We start from the raw sequence: 14,246 nt of genomic DNA, 5'->3' as shown, positions 1-14,246 counted from the left end.
TTACCTTGTATTGTTTGTGCATTGAAGTCCTGAACACCAAGTTTGCTTTTCAAGTAATAAAAAAGAGAAAAAGACTTAGCAACAGGTGGTATCTGAAAGCGAATCAAATCAGATACATTTTGGGGGCCATGGGCTTTCCATATGTCAGATGTTGCATAGAACAGGAAGTTCTCTCATGGAAGAGAAATCTAATCAGGCCAGCTATTCAGGGAAAATCACCACCACATTCATTTAATAGACCTATTTAAAGAAAAAGACAGTCCAGACCAACATAATACTTTGTGTTTAAAGTGCTCTTTATCTGATGTAGCTAAAGCCAGCCACCTTTTGCTTTCTAAGAAGCAGTTTGCAGATGGTAACGAAAAGAATTAAAGTTTTCCCCAAAGTTTTTTCAGAAAAGTCTCTCCAGTTCCAAGGGAGGCAGCACTGGTCATTTGCATGGTGTGGAGCCCAAACCCCCAGAATCAAGATCTCCTAGTACATATGCACTGCCATAATTAAAAACGACAACAACCAGACACCTGAACCCTGTGGCTGAAATATCCTACGGTGTGAAAGCAAACCCATGAGCAGATATGTTTAAAGCCCTAAAAACCAAGCTGCAGTCATATGAATGCACGGCGGTTATCAATCGGACGGACCCGACTGCCTCTTCCTCGGAGTGTGGGGCAAGGATCTGGAAGTGAATCAATGTGTTGCCTGAAAGTAAGGAATGGATCTAAGGGAGAAAGCTGAGGAAGCTCCCTAGCTCCAGAAAAGAGGGAGTGGATCGGGTCTGCAATATATGGAGCTGATGGCCTTTCATCATGTTCACCACCAATGATCATTGGGGGATAAAGAGGATTGGGAAGGAAAGGATTGGGATATATCGAGTTAGGATGAAGTGGCACAGGAAGGAGGGGGGGTAGAAACATCATGTGTCGCCACCTCAGGGCTTCCTTCTTCTGCTTCCATTTTTTCTTGTAGAGCTGTGGAAAAAAACAAATGAAAAAGGCTTAACCTACCTATAATGATAAATACAATATGCATTTAAGTCCAAACATTATTCAAAGTATCACACTCCCCAACACAACTGCCCCCAAATCAAAGGGTGTTCTGAACAACTTCCTAGTTTTAGAGGAAGATGTCCAACTAGGCTGGCCTCCCTTTCTTTTCTTTAAATAAAATTCCCCAACCCCCACAAAGGAGACCAGAGATTGTAGGACTCAGATTCCACAGATTATACAGGTTGGCATCAACTGAGTATTCAAGTACAAGTTTGTATCCTGTACTGATTGCACTTTTATTTAGCTTAGAAGCTAAGGCTATGCCTATTCTTAAAAACATGTACAGTGGTACCTCAGCTTACACACACTTCGGGTTACAGACTCCGCTAACCCGGAAGTAGTACCTTGGGTTAAGAGCTTTACCTCAGGATGAGAACAGAAATCGCATGCTGGCGGCGTAAGGACAGCGGGAGGCCCCATTAGCTAAAGTGGTACCTCAGGTTAAGGATGGTTTCAGGTTAAGAACAAACCTCTGGAACTGATTAAGTTCATAACCAGAGACACCACTGTATTAGAATTTTTTAAAATCAAGAAAGTCACTCACTTCCTTCCAGTCTGTATCTCGGGGCCTGGTAACAGAATCTAAGCAGAAATCACAAATTAGAAATCAGTTTCTAATACAGCAATCCCATAAGACATTTCTGTACCGCAGAAAACATACTCCAGTTAATTCAGGAAGTTGGTACTGTGTTTTATATTAATTTTTTTAAAAAAATTAAAAACCTTCCAGCAGATACAATACCACAAGTCCCTCTGGTGGGTGCACCCTTTTATCCAGTAACTATTCCTTGAATAGTTATAGCTATATTTGCCAGTGCCCTCCACTTAATACCACTAGGTTTGCGATCAAGCCTGCCATTTCACCTCAAAGCATCATAAGAGGAAGTGAGTAGGAATTCACCTCTAAAATCCCGCAGGTACACAAATCTCCACAGTAGTTGATCATTTGAAGCAGCATAGAGGTCATGGCAAACAGCAGACAAAGATAAAAGTGAGCGGAAATCCAGGAGTCGGAGAATCCTTAGTTTCAGTTCCAGTGGAAGAACCACCAAGCCAAACACATCTGGGAGGTTCAAAGCTAGTTAAGACAGAATGGGAGTGGAGAAAATGGCATTATCCACAGTGCTGCTGTAATAAAATATAGTTTATTATAATATGGTTTATACAATCACAAACTGCTGTCAGATACAAGGCTTGCTGTTAGAATGCAGCTAGAAAACAGTAGCTTTCAGAACAAAAACCTCAAAATGAAAATAATTGTTTATCAAGGGAGTGAACAATACAGTACCATGCCCTCTTTTATGACTTAGTAATGGACTACAAACTGGTTGACAGGCCTCATTTTTTAAATGATGACAGTGCTTGAGAGACAATAAAGCCACCACTTAATACAAGCTGGTACAGTAAAGCACCCCCAGTTCAAATGCAATTTAAGCAGAGTACAATGGTACCTCAGTTTACGAACTGAATCCGTTCCAGAAGTCAGTTCTTAAACCAAAACCGTTCTTAAACCAAGGCGTGCTTAACCTAATGAGGCCTCCTGCCACCAGTGCCCTTCCATCGTTCAGATTCCATTCTTAGACTGAGGTAAAGTTCTCAAACCAGGACACTATTTCCGGTTTTGCGGAGTTTGTAAACAGAATTGTTCCTAAACTGGACTGTTCTTAAATTGAGGTACCACTGTAATATATTCAGCCCACATCTAATGCCCATCCTTTAGGCTCCATCACTAATGTGTCTGGTGACGTGCCAGTAAAATACATGATTTTGCATGGGGAGGATCTCAGTTTCAATCCTTAATATCATCAGTAGAATATCCTTAACAGAAATACAGGAAAACTGTCTCTCCAAGACCCTTTCAGGATGGTTACAACTGGAAAAGGCAGACCAACAGTCTGATTTATTAGTAGTAGTGTTTGGTTGGTCCTCTATGGGGGGGGGTCTCCAATGGTCAGCTGTACATGTTCAATGCTACTAGTGGCTAGAGTTCAAAAGACAGAAGTCAGTAATTTGTCCAAGTGACTTACAAGCTCTACCACCACAAGCGACACCTAAATTTCTAAGGCAAAAACTGATGTTCTAAAGGGAGTGAAGGATCTCAGGGTAAGCTATGTGTTGTTTCAGTATCAGGTCCAGCTAACAGCCTGGCCAAGGAACTTCACTAAGGCATCTCACATACACTCAGAAAATAGGTGTGCGGGTGGGGGGAGGGGGCGGCACTTAAGAAAAATAATTCTGCCTCTCAGCTAGTCCCATTATAATCATATGGCCGGCTAATATTAAAGAGACCAAGCTTCTCTGGGAAAAATGGGCAGTGTGAATGGTTGTCTGCTATGGGACAAACCAGGTGAGACATTTGGCCTGAGGTTTGGCACTGTATATGTGAAACCAAGTTGCCGACCTGAAAGGAAGGGCTGCTGAGGCAGATTGGGGCAGTTGAATGGGAGGGAAGTTTTACACTCTGCCACAACTGGAAATTCCATTGTGGGAATAGTATGTGTGGCTGGGGCAGGGGCTCCAGTTCCAACCAGGACTATGGCAGAAGCAAAAGGCTAGAGCCCATCTCTTCTCTCTATGCCTCTACATACACACACAAACTGGCCACCATTTGGGGGGGGGGGTTGCAATTAAATCACCTATGCAACACCAAACATCACATCTAATTTGGTCCTAACCACCAAACTCCTCTATGGCTTCAGAAATATACACACTGGACCACCGCCACATCCCAGGTCTGGGAACCTAAATCTCAGGCAACTACAACATGACATTAGCTCTGCTCAGTATGCTGCATTCTATAGTTTTTCATCAGTCCAGGGATGGTGGGGGGAGAGAACCCATACAGATCAAAGCCAGCCTTTTATTGCTTTCTATATTCTCAAGCCACAGAGGAAACAGACTCTCCAGCTGGCTCAACAGAAGAGGTCTTTGCCCCTTACATGAAACATGAATCTCTTTTAGACTTCAAAAGGCAGTTTCAGATTTTTATCTATTTTATTAACATTTCCCAAATTAGCAATTGGTACTTATTCAGTTTTGTAGGTCATTCACTGCAACCATGACTATACTTGAGGGGTAGAAATATATTGATTTATGAATACTGGAAAGCAATCCGACACTGGAGGCTGGCTACCCAATCACCCGTAGGAACTGGATCCTTCCAGTGCTGGGACCCATCTTAATCACTTGAGATTAGAGAATGGGGTGAATCCTAAGCAGGAGCATCAGACCTTAGAAGCCAAGGATTCACACACTCACATGCCCATGAACACAGATACAAGGCTACAGAGTCTGTAAGCAAAGACAGTTTAGCATACCAGAAGTATGCAATGCGTCTCAGTGGTGAGTTCCATGGAAACTAATGGAGAAGTCGGAGAAAGAGAATTGGCAGTGCACTCTTAATATATTCTTTAGCCTCTATGACAAAGCAATGTTTTCACAAAGGATTCACAATATGCTTCCTTCAGTGCTTTTCTTACCTTGCCGGGTAAAAGCCAGAAGAGGGTACACCAGCCGATCTTTAAAGAGACGTGATAGCTTCTGAAGATCCTTATATATTCCTGCAACATTCGCTTAAAAAAAAAAAAAGTTTGATCATCATAGGTTTGCAAATTCCCATTCACCCTATTTTCTACAGCAAATGTCACCTTTAAACAATTAAGCAGAAAAGGAGCTGATCTTATTCCAAATGTGATATACCACAACAATTACCGTATTTTTCCGTGTATAAGACTAGTTTTTTTCCTTTTAAAAATATGTTTAAAATCAGTGTCATCTTATACACAGATACAATTGCCCCCCATTTTCTTAATTTTGAGTCCACAAAAACAGGGGGCGTCTTATACACGGGGGCATGTTATACACAGAAAAATGCAGTGTTTCTCTGGGATAGTATTTGCAAGGTTGAATGATTATAGAGCAAGGGTAGCTAACATGGTACCCTTCAGATGTTGCTGGACTACAACTCCCATCACTCCTGACCACTGGCCATGCTGGCTGGGGGTGGTGGGAATTAGCGCTCCCCATGTATTGTTGGCTAACGTTAGCTACCCCTGTAGTAGCACATCTAGGTGAAAAGAGTCTGCTTTGACTACAAATTCAAGGTCCTGCCGTTGGAGGGGAGGGGAGGGTAGAAAATATGGAGCTGTATACAATGAAGGTGTCCCATCAGTGCAATGACTTCCGCTTGCACAACAGGATTCCTCTCTCTATCTTTATGTGACTTCTGCTCCTCCCAAATCTGTTCCAGAGGGTTGGGGGAACTCCCAGAACAAATCTGGGAGTGCAGAGTTTGGATTTGATATCCCGCTTTATCACTACCCGAAGGAGTCTCAAAGCGGCTAACATTCTCCTTTCCCTTCCTCCCCCACAACAAACTCTGTGAGGTGAGTGAGCCTGAGAGACTTCAGAGAAGTGTGACTGGCCCAAGGTCACCCAGCAGCTGCAGCTGCAGGTGGAGGAGCGGAGACGCGAACCCGGTTCCCCAGATTATGAGACTACCGCTCTTAACCACTACACCAGCTCTGATCCACAGACAGAAGCCCTTGTGCCAATAGGATGACTTCACTGGCTATAACCCATTAGAGCAGTTATATAAAATAATAAACACTGAGGGAGTCTTTTAAGTATTTTAATACAAGAGCTAGTTATATGAAGCCCTATGTGAAAACGCTGCCATAGTTTCAATGCTGCAACTCCCTCTGCTGGCCAAATGTCCATCATTACACAAGACTAAACCAAGCTAGCAGGCTGACTTGAAGACTTCTAGATTGACACCAGTTATGCTCAGAGTTCAGCCTTCCAGAAATGTGTAGCAGAGGGTGGGACGGGAGAGGAAGATCAGCACTGCACCACCCACTCCAGCCCTAACCTCCACCTTTTCACAGACTACGTCTCTACATAGCCACGAGTACAAGATTTCCCGTTTGTGCCCTGGATAGATGGAAAGATACAGAGCGTATATACAGAAGCCTATGTGTATTTGCATGGTCTATCTGCAGACTCATGGATGTCAGGAGCAAGGCCTGTAAAGTGGTGTTTACACATATACCTACCCACCATTTCAGCATCAATGAAGACTTAAACAGCACTACAGTCATACCTCAGGTTACAGACGCTTCAGGTTGCGTTTTTTTGGGCTACGGACCTGCCTAAACCCGGAAGTACTGGAACGGGTTACTTCCAGCGTTTCGGGGGTCGCGCATGCGCAGAAGCGCTAAATCGCAGCCCGTACGTGCGCAGACACGCCGCTGCGGGTTGCGAACGTGCATCCCACACGGACCACGTTCGCAACCAGAGCGTCCACTGTACTGTGTTTTATCTTTTAAATCCTCAAACTTATGAGGTTATCCAGGAGCGGGAGTCATTGCCCTACACAAAAATATTTTTGGAATATGAAAGGATTGCCTGCTACAGACATCTTGCCATTTCTTGACTAACTTGATAATTATAGTGGATAACATCATTAATAAAGGATTATATTCCACTGCATGCTCAGAAAGGTTTTGTGGCAAGCAGTTGTCAGTTCCCCCTGCTTGCAACACACAAGGAATCTCTTCTGCACAACTGGCAGCCAATTATCTTTTTCTTTGTAGTATCATCTTTCAGGGACCTCTGCCTGGAGCCCCCAAGGTCTTCTGGAATCTCAAACACAGTTTCAGCAAACTGTGAAAAGACAACACAGTTACAAACTTGGAAAATATCTGCTGCCCTGCTTCGGCAGGCATTCCCCACTCATCTGTCAAATTTGCCCAAGCCCATTGATGCTTCATTTCACTGAAGAGCAAGACTGACCACCTGAAAGTCAGGAGCACATTAAATTATGTATTGAAAAGTTATATATAAAAAGTACCCGAGTTCTCAAAACAAATGAATGATGTTGGCAGAAGCTGCAGCCTCTTCACACTTTTGATGTCATCAGCAATCTTTAACATTACTGCAAGAGACAAAGAGGACAATGAGAAAACATAAGGGGGGGGGTCATCCTCAAAATAAGAATCAACATTTAGTTGCCAAAGAAAGCCTTATTCTGAATCCAATCTTTATCTGCTTATGTTAAAGGTCCATTGGAATTCAATGACACTGAAATTTTACATTTATTGACTGCGAGTCAGGTCCATGAGATGGAAAAATATTAATCTGTTGATGAATAGTTTGAGATTTTGGAATATGGCATGTATAATCAAGATTACTAAAATGGTAAAAGGAAAGGAAACAGCAAAACGATTTGATTTACTGGGAAGCAGAGGCTCTGTTACGTACTGGAACAAGTGTTGAAGATGCAGCCCAGCTTCATTTTCTGTTGTGGGGATGATTTGATAACTTATTTATGCTTAACTGATTATTTTAGTTTACACCAAACAAATTACTGTAAAAGAGGCATTTGCTAGAAGCACTTAGTGCCAGCAGAAATGGACATAGTCAGCAGCATCTGTACAAGTCAGCTTTTCTATTATAGAATTATACTGAATAGTTGCATTACTATACCAATGAGAATTCACTAGCTCAGAAGTGAGTCACATATCTTAATAAAAATATCCAATTTCCATCCCAGAGGTAAAGTTACAGAGACATTTATTTAAGATGTCCTGTATTTCAATACAGAAAAGCACCTTGGTTGTGCTTGATAGCCCACAGGTGCTGATGCCATAGCAGAAAATATTCAGACTCAATGGAAGCTCATTTCAGGCTTCTGCTAGCATTGGAAGAAACTTGAGAGGTCACAAGGTAGCTTTCAACCAGAGTATTTTCAAGAACACTCTTACCATTGACAACAATAAGGTTCCCCAAAGTCACACAAGTAAGTGCAGCAAAGCCATTTTCACAGAGGGGGTGGGTATACTGCAGCTTATAGACACCTTTGCTTCTCCAGTTCTCAGGCATTGATGTTGCCTTTGCTTCTGTCCCCTGGAAATGGAGGGGAAAAAACAGTTACTGTGACAGTCCCCACCCTCCTCTCTTCCTGAAAAGTGATATTTCCATAAAACTAGAGACTGACTAGGCCAAAGACTTTTATTCTGAACGTTTGAATTCTGCAATGTTTGTAGCTGACACTGTAGGGGTCAGGATATCACAGCAGTACAATTTATACTGCCCTGTCTTGTACTGTACAATCCAAGCTGGGCTGGAACAGAAGAGACTCAGGTAGGGAGCAGACGTTCTCAGGGCCTAAATTTAGACAGACAGCAAGACACATCTAAATCCACCAATTCAAATGGTCTTACATAAGTCAGTCTCGCATGTTGATTTAGTCTGAAAAAAACCTTTTCTTAGGATTTCTCATCTGACTGTCAAGCAAATATTTGGTGGTGGGGGCTTTCAAAGAGCTTTTTTTTTTTAAATTCAAGACATTGAACTGAATGCAAATTAAAACTATCATACCAAAAAATTCAGTAGGCTCCATCAAATCAAAGCCAGTGTATTTTGTGTTTAACCTACTTTACAGATGTTTTGAAACTTCTCAATTTGGTTTCTTATGTGGGGACTTTACAGAGTTTATAATACTTGTTGTGATGGTACATGGACGTGATTTCATAGTTTACTATAAATATTTATATATCCATCAACCATGTCCAAGACAACTAGCATCAAATACAAAAAATAAGACATTTAAAATAAAATTCAAAGATTCTGCATGTAGGAAGGATATTTTTTTTAAAATGTTGATAATTTTACATTTTTCTGGGGATATTACTTTACTTTAAAGAAGTGCTGCCCACCCCAAGCTTTCTAGATGGAAAGGAGCAAAATATGGGGACGGGGAATAAAAAAAAAACTTTTCCAGTTCCAATAATCTTTGCTTAATGAAGGCAGAGCTCTTAACCAAAAATCCCTTTAGACACTTTCTCTCCACCCACAAGCTTATATTCACATGCTCCCTGCCTTACCACCTCAATTATAACCTGCAAGTTATCTTCACTAGTATCCAGCCCAAAATAAAATCCACAAAAATCTCCTAATATGCAAGCACACAGGGCCCCAGTGTAAACTTCAAGGTAGCTCCCTGGAAAGACAAGTTTGTAAATTAGGAGTTAGCCTCATGAATGTGTACTTCCTCACATTACCGACACATCTAACGCAAGTCATGGTTCTTCACACATCAGACACAAACTATGGCTTGAACCTGAGTTGGTATACTGTGGGGACAAGAGAGCGTGGCCTCTGTTAATCAGTAGATGGGAGAGGAGATGAAGCTACCAGGATCAACTAGCACAGTGCAACATTACTATCCCCCCCTCCCCATTGAGTTTCAGAGGAAGCTGGTCTTTCACTTTTTTTGCTTACTTGAGGTATGTAACCCGTCTCCATCATGATAAGATGTATCAAAACAATCAAGGCATCGTTGGCACTGGTACACTCTGCAGCGTGGTAAAGGGTCTGAAGTGAGTGCGGCACTTGCCCGTCTGTAGCTTCAGAGCAAAGCATTGGCTCTGAAGGGTAGGAACCAACAGCTTCAGGAATATCAAGGTCACCTGAGACAGTCTCTGGAGCAAACTCCTGGCTGGATTCTGCCTTGAAAGGAGAGCAGCAGAAACAGGGGATTCAAAAAGTAGCCATAATAAGCATGGGAGAAAGTGAAACAACATGATCTAGGTTTCAGACTATCTGCTGTTTGTGGTAGTAATGCTGCCAATACAGTTGGGTATTTGGAAAAAGCCTGGTCCGTAAAATGATGTGTATGCCTCAGTATAAATATGTAACCCATGCAGTTAACTTTGCTTTTCTTGCAGTTCTGATACCAAGTTTGTAATAACCTTGAACAACCAAAGGCTCCCTCCCTATAGACCAGGAAGCCCTGTCATTATTTGGGATTGATCAGCTTTGCTGCGAGTCCTGGAAGACTGGCTCCCTCTGCCTTGCTGGCCTTTTTCTGCCTGGCCTGCGAGAGTGGGGCCCTGACTGACTGTGGCTACAAAAACAAAGGCTGCTGAACATACTATTGGGTTGTGGTATTGTTGGGAGGGGGCATTGCTGGGAGGAGAGTTGTTGCTGTTATTGAGAATAATTTTTTTTTGTATCTTTGGTTCAACTTTGTTGTACACTTTTTGATGTTTTATTTATTGATATTTATTTATTTATTGAGAAGCGTATGACTTCTCTTGTTATGTTTGCAGTTATGTCACGTTCCTGATGTTATAAGCCGTCTTGAGCATGGTTTTAACTCTGGACAGGCAGCATACAAATAAAATGATGTATGTATACCCAGTTGTGGGAAGTGACCAAGAGAAAAATTAATAATGGGTGGCTTTCCATAACACAGGTGGCCACTCTAATGTGGTTTAAGCCGCTACACATTTCTCCTCTATTATTTTCACACAAGACACAGCATTTATTTTTTAAAAAAAGAAAAATTAAGTGAGAGCGTCTTTAGTTCCTATGGACTTACCGTACTGTCACTCATTTGGACATCATCTTGGACTTCATGGTCTGCTACGTGCCTGCTGCTTTTTTCACTATCTGGGCTCCTGGGCTGGCTTTGGCATGGATCTGAAGTAGATGATGATGATTCATGATTCTGTGATGGATGCACAGATGAGGAACTAGATGCAGGTAATCTGGGTGCAGCATCGGCCTCTTCCAACACCAAACATATCAAGTCTCCTGAAACAACCCCCAACGATGTTAGGGTTTCCTGCTCTCCTGTGAGGGAGTCTTTCTTGTTCAAGGTTATCACAACCTTGGAATCAGAACTGCAAAAAAAAAAAGAAACAAAAAATTAACTGCATGAGGAACATGTATTGAGGCATACACACCATTCTGCAAACCAGGCTATTTCTAAATACCCAACTCTATCAGCTACACCACCACCACAATGCAAACAGCAGATAATGTGTGAAACCTGTGTCGTGTTGTTTCTCCCATGTCTGTTATGGTTACTGTAGCCCATTGCCAGCATGCATATGGTCATAAGCATCCCATATGGATGGGACCAGACACACTGGAGTGAAGCTTTTCCAGATAGAGGATCATATTAGACCAGCAGAAAGCTATTTGATTTTTATGTTTACATCCCACCTTTGCTCCAAGGAGCTCATGATGACATACAGTTCTCTTCCTCCCCATTATTTTCCAACACAAGTACCCTGTGAGGCAGGTTAAGCTGAGAGTAGCCCAAGGTCATGGGGGAGTACATTCCAGACCCACACAGAATCACACACCCTTCTTACACAGATTCACATATGCTAATTATTCCCCATGAAAACAGGGACAAATATTGAGTGTAATTACTAAGAATTGAAGATGTCACCTTCCACTTTCTTCACTTTTTTATGAAGTTAATTTTTAAGGAAAAAGTTCTCCAACACCTTTGAATTATCCAGACTGTGCAGAAGACAAAAATAACTCCCTAATTCCAGTTATACACATCACTGTGTGCTGAAACTGCAAGCCTTGCTTTAAGGCTATTCAAAGTCTCTAACATAACGCAAGTGTATCCTGAAAATGGCATGTGTGCCACTGTGCAATGTGTGGCTTGCTTTTTGCATGTTTGCAAGGAACAAAGATCTATCTCTCTGCTGAGACATATACCCCTCTGTTTCCTTCCTGCAAAGGAATGTGCTTCAATTGCACAACTGCTCTCCACTGAAAACCACTGATGGGTGGGAAGTGAACCAGAGCTATGGTTTGGGCAACTGTGAACAAGTCATAGTGAGCATCAGGGTCACACATTCCCCCTCTACATGCAAAAACAGGTGACAGAGAACTTCCACTTTCACTTTAGAATCAACCACAGTTCATTAGTAATTGCAGCAGGTAAATTATTAGTTCCAAAATAATGGAGGAAGGAATCAGCAATGCATGTTTTGTTAATAACACAGCTGTAGCAAATGTAACGGTTCTGTCTTCTAATTCAAGTTATACTTTAAATGCAACCAAGTTCTCTCAAAGCCAGCTGCCTGCAGTATTCCACCTCCAGGAACCACAGCTGTTTCACTTATCATTCACTTGCACACACACAGTAATAAGCAGCGATAGTGTTGTTATTTCTGCTGTAGTCAATAAACGAAACTGTGCTCTTGGCTTTCAGTTTCACATGTGCCAATCAGCTCTGCAAGGCCTCATTTTTCTACAGGTCAGTTTCAGTAACTCTTCCCTTATCTCAGTACTGGCAAATTAACATTGTATAAATGCAATAAGATACAACAACAAACTATTACAGTCGCAGACCAGCATAAGATACAAACGTGTGAAGAAAAGAAAGCAGATAAGACTTAGAAGAGAGGGATAAAAACGAACAGTTAAAAGTGATTATAACTCACATAAACTTAGAGCAGATAAGAGAAGAAAGACAAGCGGTTAAAAGTTCTATAAGGGAAGGAAGGTGAAGCAGCACAGGGGCCTTGCATTCTGGGCCTTCAGTTTGGGTCTGATTTGTGATAAAGGTAAAGCCAATCGAAGAGAGAAGTGAATGGAAACTCTCACCCATTATTTTATTCCTGCATCTATACATGACTCCCAAAAAGTCTGACAGGGTGTACTACATATACATATATACATATATATACTGTATATATACATATAGACACACGCACACGTTGTTAGCCTCCATTATTTCCTTTTGACAAATGGATATACAGCCTCCACTCTTTGCCATCGCCACTGTATCGCATTGGACAATTTTACCGTTCTTCTGTAAGCAGCGCAGCGCGCCAGAGTTTTTCAGTAAGATAAATATGCCTTATGTACCCCAAATTAGACGCCTTCACCATGCCCAGAAACGGGGGAACCCAGGACCTTCCCGGCCGCAAAGAAGCTGCTCTTCCCCGTTTCTAGCCGCCGTCCTCCTCCCCTGGGCCCACAGGTGCCTTCGAGGGAGCCCAGCAGAGGCGTCCGCTCGTGCGTCTACTCCCTTCTCACACACACACCTCCCCGCCACGGTTCACACGTTACCTGTAACCGCAAGAGGGCAAGAGCGTCTGGCAGATGTGCGCGCGCAGGTCCCCCAGAGTTGGCTCCTCCCCTGGCAACTCCAGCAGAACCGTTCGCTTCAGCATCCGCACGCGGAGCTTCATGGCGGCGAGCCTTTCCCCGCCGCCTCCCCGCAGGAGACGAACCAGGGCCCTCAGCGACGGCGGCAGCGACGGAGGAAGAAGCCGCTGCGGGCGCGGGGGCTTCTGGGTGCCGTTGTTGTTGTTCGTGGTTTTGGTTGGTTGAAGCGCCGCCTCCTTCAGCCGCCGCCCCGCCCCCGAGACGCCGCGAGGGCCCGCCCCTTGGCCTTCCCGGCCTCGCCAGCCGCGGCAGTCGAACGACCTCGGAAGCCAACGATGCTCCATCGACTTCTCGGTTTTCTTCGGAACACCCGTTTGCCCTGCCTCAGTAACAGGGCATGGGGAAAGTCTGCCTTCCCGTCGATCGATAACATCTGTATTCTGTGCTCTTTCAAGTACTTGTGTTCAGTTCTCTGACGGCTGTACATGTGCAATACGTTGAAGAGGGTTTTAAGCAACTTTTATATTTGTATATAAACTCAAATATTAAGAAATAAATAAAACCAACCAACTCTCCAGTAATCTCCTTCAAATGCAATCAAATCTGCTTTAAGCGCTGAGCCTCTGGAACTTTTCGAAGCCCCATTTGCACTATACATTTAAAGCTGTTTTGCACCGCTTCCCATGGAACTCACAGAATTCTAGCTGTGTGAGGATCTGCACTTCCCAGGATTCCTTGCAGGAAGGCATCACTTAAAAGTGGCATGAAATTGCTTTAAATGGATAGTACAGACATGGCCTCATCAGTTCACATTCATCTCAGTAGGCCACACAGGGTTTCCCAGACTTTGGTCTCCCTTGTGGACTACAGTTCCCATCATCCCTGACCACTAATCCTGCTAGCTAGAGATGATGGGAGTTGTAGTCCAAAAAAACAGCTGGCAAGCCAAGTTTGGGAAACCCTGGTATATGTTCTATTGCCTAGGGTCAGGCCCAATGGATACTGTAACCAGGAGAGCCACAGACATGAATATGACAGCAGCAACCTCTACTGGCTCACTGCATAGGGCAGGGGATTGGGAAGCAGGAGGCGGGAGTTGCAGCCCCACAAGGGGCAAGAGGTGAATATGACCCCAATATGTTCTCCCCGTAGGAGAACATGAGTCACATCAGGGGCAAAAGAGAGAGAACTTCCTGGACTTGAACCCACACTGCATATGAGAGCAATCAAAACCCTCTAGAGAGCAGAATTAACTCCTCTTCAATGAACAAG

General features: G+C 43.2%; 1 protein-coding gene across 2 annotated transcripts; it reads right to left on the bottom strand.

Moving 5' to 3' along the window:
• Positions 1-278: 278 nt before the first annotated feature.
• On the bottom strand, positions 279-13,257 carry FBXO7 (F-box protein 7). Of its 2 annotated transcripts, none has more exons than XM_081879473.1 (9): positions 12,936-13,257; positions 10,432-10,735; positions 9,330-9,557; positions 7,811-7,952; positions 6,898-6,981; positions 4,526-4,618; positions 1,948-2,124; positions 1,591-1,628; positions 279-968 (listed from the first exon to the last, which is right to left on the bottom strand). In XM_081879473.1, the coding sequence occupies exons 1-9, from the start codon at positions 13,055-13,057 to the stop codon at positions 606-608; spliced, it is 1,551 nt and encodes a 516-aa protein (XP_081735599.1). In that variant the 5' UTR covers positions 13,058-13,257; the 3' UTR covers positions 279-605. The 2 variants fall into 2 exon arrangements, with proteins under 2 accessions (XP_081735599.1, XP_081735600.1); XM_081879474.1 differs by lacking the exon at positions 12,936-13,257 and adding an exon at positions 12,732-12,856.
• Positions 13,258-14,246: the final 989 nt, after the last annotated feature.

Source organism: Podarcis erhardii, assembly GCF_964252035.2.
Source record: "Podarcis erhardii genome assembly, chromosome: 10".
NCBI classification, from domain to species: Eukaryota; Metazoa; Chordata; class Lepidosauria; order Squamata; family Lacertidae; genus Podarcis; species Podarcis erhardii.
Note: the sequence above shows the minus strand (reverse complement) of the source record. Positions and strands in the feature narration are given on the sequence as shown.